Source organism: Otolemur garnettii, unplaced genomic scaffold (genome assembly GCF_000181295.1).
Source record: "Otolemur garnettii isolate 467f Iridium unplaced genomic scaffold, OtoGar3 scaffold00120, whole genome shotgun sequence".
Taxonomy (NCBI): Eukaryota; Metazoa; Chordata; class Mammalia; order Primates; family Galagidae; genus Otolemur; species Otolemur garnettii.
In genome coordinates this window covers 4,092,261-4,099,823 of record NW_003852515.1, presented here as the reverse complement: position 1 = coordinate 4,099,823, position 7,563 = coordinate 4,092,261, and the positions used below count along the sequence as shown (strand labels likewise).

Sequence of the window (7,563 nt, the reverse complement as noted above, 5' to 3'; positions counted from 1 at the left end):
GGCTGGGGATTCGAACCCGCCACCTTAGGTGTATGTGGCTGGCGCCTTAGCCGGTTGAGCTATAGGCGCCGAGCCCCCATTTGGATTCTTAATTTAAACCCCTTATAGGCTTTAAGAAACTAGAAGAAAATTTTATATTAAAGAAGATGTCACTTAGAAAGACATTTTAGCACGATAGTAATGTCATTCAACAAATCTTTGCACTCTCTCTTCTGTTTGGAAAGACACAAAGGAAGAAATGTTATCTGCAGTGCAAACATCAGGTTCTGCTCCAGGGCCTGCCACAAGCTAACTGTTCACTCTGAAAAAAATCACTGAGCTTCTCTGGGTTGGTTTTCTCATTTCTGAAATGAGTGGATTGGCTCAATGAGGTTCTATCTAGCTCTTACTCTGTGTGTGTGTGTGTGTGACAAGATCAAGTCTCTCAAGAGCTCAAAATCAGAGAAAGGAGCAGCAATCAGAAATAGCTTTTAGGCAGCAAGCTTTACCAAGACTGATGGGAAATCCCCAGGAATTCTTGACATCTCCCCACATCCGCCCCAGCAGCAATGCAGGAAATCTAGTTCACTATCTTCAGCAGACTCAATGGAACCGTTTCCTCAATGAACCCCCATGCAGCCCTGTGTACTAAGCTTCCCTTCCAGAGGCTTTTCTTTCAAGCCCTACCTCCCTCAAATGCCCCATTCCTCTTATTTCCTTCCCCTCTCTCAATCTGGTATAAAACCCAGCAATTTAATCAGCAGCATGCAATTTCCAAGGCACCCAAGTGAGTAAGGAACCAACAATGATCCGGGAAAGCATAGGCAGATCTTTCCACTGCTGACAAGCCTCTCCTGTTCAATGGGCAAAATGGACTGTTCAGTTCCATTAAGTTGTTTAAACTCAATGTAACAGATGGTTTTAGGCTTCACTCACACTAATATATTTTTGCTATAAAAAGAAAAGTGTGGTATAATTTCCAATACCTGCATCCTCTAACCACAGTCACACACTGAAAAATGATGATATTTACTTCAAATTCATGCGACTGGACATAGAACCTACATGCCTGGTCTCTGCTAACACCAGACTTTGTATTTAACATTCAAGTGCCAAGACAGCTTCTCTCACTTTCTCTCCATTCTTACACCCACTCACATACACATTTCAATTTAAAGTACTGCAGAAGTTAAGTAATTTACTCTGCTGTTTGTTCCTGTCTTGCCCAACTGCCCAAGCCAAAATTAAACATCAGTCATAACTTTGCTGTGTAGATGGCAATAGGATGCATAATCTTCCTTAAGGATATCAGATTTTCTTGGTCCCTATAAAACCATTTTTTTGCAACATATTTTCAACTTCCACCTTATGTATACTCAAAGTAGATTTAGAAATGTGAAATGCCTCTCTAATTTTTGGAAAGAACAAAGTAATAATTTGTTTCTTTTTCTTTTTTTCTTTTCTCCCCCCCCCCCTTTTTTGAGACAGTCTCACTGTGTTGCCAGGGCTAGAGTGCAGTGGCATCGTCATAGCTCACTGCAACCTTCAACTCCGCGTCCTGAGTAGCTGGGAACACAGGCACACCCCACCCTGTCCAGCTAATTTTTTCTATTTTTAGTAGAGATGGGGTCTCACTTTTGCTCAGGCTGGCCTTGAACTCCTGAGCTAAAGTGATCCTTCCTCTTTGGCCTCCCAGAGGGATTTGCTTCTTTTAAAATCACATCAAATAGGTTCAATTTAAAGCAAAGAGTTTAATATCCCTGTTGAAACCTGGAACTCTTTTCAGATAAAACCATTTTTGATGAAATACATGTTAATTTTAAAAACTCAAGAAATGCATAGGGTTTTAAATGGCTGATATCCTTAAGAGTTAATGCAACCAGAGTTATGAAGAAGATTCTACTTTATAGAGTTACACATTTTGCTAGTAGGGGAAAAGAAAAACCAAGAAAATGATTATTACTGGCTTGCGTATCTTCTACTAGCTGGTCTCTTACAAAATGACCCACAACAGGCCAAGTTAATTGGTTGACTAGGAACATTCTACTAGAAAGAAACAACAAAGTGATTACTGATAGCAGGAGAAACCCAATTCATCCTTACAACCCCAGCATTACATGGGTTATGATCCGTTCTATATATACAAATAGAAATAAAGTAGGGGGAGAGAAAGAGAAAGACAACAGGCATCATACTCATTCTATTTCTTGGAATCATTCAACGAGTTTTTTCTGAGTCAGAAAAGGCTCTTAGAAGTCAACCAGGCATTCTAACTTCTTTATTTTACATTTAAAAGCAAAAAACCCACTTGGTGGTCATTAGAAAAGAAACTAAACAGCCTATTACAGAGTTTTCAACAGGGAAAGAAAAAAGTGTAACGGAGTACTAAAAAAATAAAGTAACAATGTTTGAGGAACTAGAGTAGGTAGCTACCTACAGTTCATCTGCGACACGATTCATCAGTTGGAAATTATATGGACTGCTAAAGGTTCCAATCATTAACAGGCAATTTGGACCAAAAAAAGTGTAGCTTCCTAAAAATTTGGAGAAAACAACAAAAACTGTTATGTAAATTGACTTTATGAGAGATTTATTCTATTCGATTTTTAAACAGGTATTATTTTCATGTACATTTTGATTTAATTTAGTATTATTTATATGGACTTTCCTCACAAAATGTACGATTTCAGTAATAATAAATTGTTAACTTTTAGTTGCTCAAGAACTCGAGAAAAATGGAAGCAGAAGAATAGGATCTGTATCTTTAATCAAGGGTATGGCACCTTAAAAGTAACACAGGAGACTCAGATCTGGAGAAAGAGGACTGGTATCCTTTCTAGAGACAGAGTTTGCAATACAGAGAACTTGAAAGTATCTAAATTACTGGCATCTTTTATTTTCCAGGATATTTGGGAGAAGGTAAATATACTCCTTAGGGGGGAAATGCATGATTTTTAGTATTACTGAAACTCTGGTTAATTTACACTTTAGTGCAGGCACACACTGCATGCACCCACACAATATTAATAACTCACAAATATTCAAAGATTACAGCACCTGGAGGAGGGTAGACCCCAGCCCACAATGGGTGCAATTAATGCACAGGCCAGAAATGTGATCTCTTTCTGGACACTACTCCCCAGAGATGTAGCCCTTGGGTTCAGTTTGAAAGCCCTGAGCCATTTAGAAAGAAAGGAGCTGATAGTTTTACTGTGAGTTATTTGCTAACTAGCCCCAGAAGACTAGGATTTTAGAAGGCACACTTTGCAGTTACAACACACCCTCTGATAGACATTCTATAACTGTCAGGAAAAGGGGTTCTCACCTTGCCAATTTTGTCCCCCTTTATTCCCCAAATGGGTGTACACTTTTTCAAAAAGTCAGAGTTCCAAAATTTCTGTCTCATTTAAGTAAATTACAGTCTAGAAAAATCACAAGAGGCTCTCACTCAATGGTTTCGGTTAAGTTTCCATGGATCTAAAGTCAACCATGTTTTTGAAACAAAAATACATATGTGTGTGAAACAGAAAATCCAATAAATCATGCACTCCCCCCTTATTTTTGGATTCACAGCTATTTACCTAGGTTTACCTTTACATAATAGGTGAATTAAATCCTTTAAGCAATTATATCTTAATATAAGCGACTTTTCAAAAAATGTATTTGTAAGTGGAAAATGCAGTATTTTACTTAATACAGTTATTTTAGCACATTTCCCAACTCATAGTGAGTTCTTGGGCATTACTGCTTCGCTCTGCCTCCAGGTTTAGTATAATGGTGTCTCCAATTTTCTTGGAACCATTGTTACTTAGAAACTGTCGGTCTAATTAGTCTCCCCACTGAGAAAGAATATTTAGTTATTACTACCTTTTGGGTTTAGCAAACATTTGTTTTGTTTGGTTTAATAACAAACCCTACTCAACCCTACTGACTTTCCTTCCTGGATCACTGCAATAATTTACTTTATGTTGCTGTATTTTATTTTTCATGTTTTACCTTTTTCTCACGATACTTACAAGGCTCTCAGCGCCCGGGGAGACGGAACTGAGAGTTCGGCCACTCAGCCCCCTTAAGCAGAGGAAGCGAGTCCCACAAGCCCCCAAGTCCCTTCGGGCTGTGACCTCTGATGGCAATGGTCTCCATACTGACCCTCATAAACCTCCTGGCCCCTGACCGCTTCGCAGCCTGTTTCTCAAACACCCAGCCAAGGCTGACTTAGGTAGCGGGGCGGACCTCACCTATTCGCCAAACCTTATCTTATCTAAATCGTCCGCTTGCTCTTGCCTCGGAATATAAACGCTAGGTTCTCAATGTGGTAACTTAACCGTATGTGGGCCCTTGGCTGCCCTGGTCAGTCAGGGTCACTAGGCGTTGGCGACCTGGGCTGCACGGCGCGCCCCGCCTGCTGCCGGCAGAGGCCCCACCCAGGTGCGGCTGAGCTCCCGCCCTGCGGTCCGCGCGCCGAGGGGAGGTGACGGCGCTCGTCCACAGTCCCGGGGCCAGTCCAGCTCCGGGGCCGCATAAGGTCCAGGGATACCGGCGCTGGCCCTCTCCTGGGATCTGTCTGCTCCCCTCAGGCACGCAACCCCCTCCAAACTGGCTCTCCTCCTCCCTCTGTGGCGCGAGGTCGTGGCCAGTGCCCAATATCGCCAGCATTCCAGCCACAGCCCAGCCCCAGGCAGCCTGGCGGGGGTTTGGTAGCCACGGCTCCGGACTCCGGGGGATCCCGCAGAACCGCACCAGGCTGCCTGGGACAGGCTTTGGGTGCCAGACAGGTCTGGGCGCTCTGTGCTCCTGGTGCCCAGAGCTTCGGCAGGGAGACCCCACCCAAGAGCTGGGTAGGGGATCAGCGACTTCGCTGCAAAAGCGCAGCCCCAGCGCAGACCGGTTCTGGGCAATGATGCCCGCAGGCCCGGGCCAGTACCTCTCCCAGGCGCCCACGCTGAAAAGCGGAGCCGCGACCCCAGGCGTGTCCGCCGCTGCCACTAATGTGCCAGGTTCCCGCCGAGGCTCGCTTCCTCCGGCTGCAGCCTCTCTCTCCGCATGCTGCCGGCCCCGACCCGACAAGGCTCTGCCCTGCCGCCCCTGCCCCTCAATCCCTGCTCCGGCCCCGGCCGCGCCTCACCTGTGAGAAGCAGACAGCCCAGCAGCGCGCACAGCAGGGCCCCGGTGTCCCAGCAGCTGACCATGGTGAGCGCGACGCGGCCTTCTTGCCCGATGTCCGCGCTCCCCGCGGCGAACGACCCGGCAGTCCGAGCCCGTCCTCTCGCTCTCTGCCGCCTCTGGTCTCGCGATCTGGCCTTAAGCCCGAGAGCCCCTCTTTGCGGCTCCAGCCAGGAGACAACCACTTCCCTGGGTAATCCTGGCCGTCCCACGCCCGCTGGCCGCTGAGCCCAAGTCCCAGAGCCTGCTCCGAGCCGCCGCCGCTGCCGGGCAAGAGCCGCCAGGAGTGTCCGGCTGGCGCGCTCCGAGCCTCCTGCGGACCTCGAATGAGAGCAGCCGAGGGCGGGGGCGATTTATAACCTTTCCCCAGCCCACTTCCTACCCTGGCACCTCCTTCTAGTGACGTCAAGGGGTCCCCCACCCCTCATCCGCCTCCCCACCTACCCTTTTCTTCCTCCGGGGCTAGCTTCCCCAAGGCTCCGGAGAGGGGCGGGGGCCGCCGAGGGCGTGTGGCCCTGGGCCGAGCGCTGGTGAGGAGGTGCTGGCGACGTGGGCCGGGAAGCGCGGCCCCCGCAGGTTCAGGGTCCTAACTCCATGCCCTCCTGCCCCCACCCCTCCTCCTGCCCATCGTGCTCAGGAAATCCTTGCAGAGTCCCTCCACCCGGCTTACTCAGCTCTGGGGGCCGTCCGAAACTGGGGAGGGGACAGGGCTGAAGCTCCACTGCCCGGTCCCCGGGGCGGAAAGTCGGATCCAAGGGAAGCCGGCCGCGCCTCCGCGACGGTGTTCTTGGCACAGAGGAACGAGGCACAGTCCCGCTCTCTCCCCTTGCCTGCGCTTCACGCGCTGTCCAGCCGCCCCTAGACTGTCCCGAGACGTCTAGGAAGGCTCCTGAGATCCCCGGTACAGGCTCCTGAGTTCCCCCGGCATTGGACCAGGGGAACTGATCCTGTCCTGGCACCTTTGGGAAGACTGTGAACCCGTTCAAGTCCCAGGGGAGCGCGTCTGTGTCTTTTTCGGCCGCCTTGATTCACCCGCCCAAGTCGTTTCCTCAATCCTCTGCTTCCTAGAAGCAAAACAAGGAAAAACATCATGATACCTTTAAAAAGCAGAGACGTGAAACTGTCCCTGCAACTTGTAGGGGCCCGAGCGCTTGAACTTTGTTTCCTAAATGCTCGGAAAAGAAATCTTTCCGGTGGCAGCTTGCTACACAAGACGAGCGACTCTGTTGCTCTCCCACAAAATCCGAGTGAAATTAACTTGCGGCACTAGGTCATTTGCCAGGACATTAATTCCACGTTGTTGCTCAGTTATGTCTCCATTACCTCAGAGGCTGAAATCGTCCTGGGCTCCACCGAGCAGCCCAGTCTTGTCTCTGTAAATATCGCAGGTTAGAAAAAACAGTTTTATTGGAACCTGCTAGACAGACGGTCATGATAGAAAGGGACTGCAGTGGCTCCTAAACAGAGCCAGCGACTCTTCCTGAAGGACTGGACTACATCCCCACCTGGCAAGGTTGGGCAACCCGAAGTTGCCACATCTCGCCGCTGCACACAGAGCAGAGGCCGCGGCCGTGGGCCGCTCTACACAGGACACGCGCGTTTGGACACCTGGAGCCGCGGTCCGCGATTCCTCACGGTTCAGAAGCAGAAGGGACCGCGCGGAATCACTACTCGCCCACTGGCTTCGCTCTCTTTCTACTGTACTTTCCCCAGCGTACCTCACTGCTCTCCTGGCTCCTTTTCTCCGCCTGCCACACATCTGGTTCCTCCCAAACTACAGGATCATCCCGCCTGAACAGCTGAAAGCTGAACTGATCCTTCTCCCAACTGGTGCCCCAACCTAGGACACAGTCTGGGACACGTTCTCAGAGCCATGGTGTCCCTCCGCCTCACCTCAGAGCTGCCTTCACTCCGGCACCCACTCCCGAGGAGAAGCTGTCCTGGTTCCGCAGCACCCCACAGGGACCAGGCATTGCGTTGGGACTGAAAACGCTCTGACAGAAAGGCGTCGTCTCTGCTTTCTAAAGGGCTTGGAAGAGGGAGGCCGACAGGTAATGAGGCCTCTACCCGGATCACAGGGCTGGAGGGGGGGGGGTCCAGTCCTCCATGGAAGCAGAAGAAGAGACACATTTATTTGCAGGAAAAACTCAAGGAGGGCTTCTCAGGAGAGACACTTAGCTAACTCTGAGAAAAAGTGTGGTCCATACTTCAGGGTTTGATTTATTAACACATTTTTCCAAATGCTATGTTGATTTTTTAAAACTCACAAAGAGACAACACTTTCCAAACCTGCTGCCAGAAATGAATCTACATTGAATCTGTGAAGCTGGAACAGACGTTTGCCAAACAGCTAAAATAGTCTTTATAATCTCAGATCTAATCTAATCAGCAATATTAATATATTGCTCAATTATTAAGGTT

General features: G+C 48.7%; 1 protein-coding gene across 1 annotated transcript in view; it reads right to left on the bottom strand.

The window, feature by feature from the left end:
- Positions 1-5,462, bottom strand: part of FLT1 (fms related tyrosine kinase 1) — a 177,492-nt gene extending 172,030 nt beyond the window's left edge. Inside the window, exon 1 of the mRNA XM_003797612.3 lies at positions 5,105-5,462. Coding sequence (XP_003797660.1) covers positions 5,105-5,168 — 64 coding nt within the window. The 5' untranslated portion in view covers positions 5,169-5,462. The remainder of the gene's footprint in view (positions 1-5,104) is intronic.
- Positions 5,463-7,563: the final 2,101 nt, after the last annotated feature.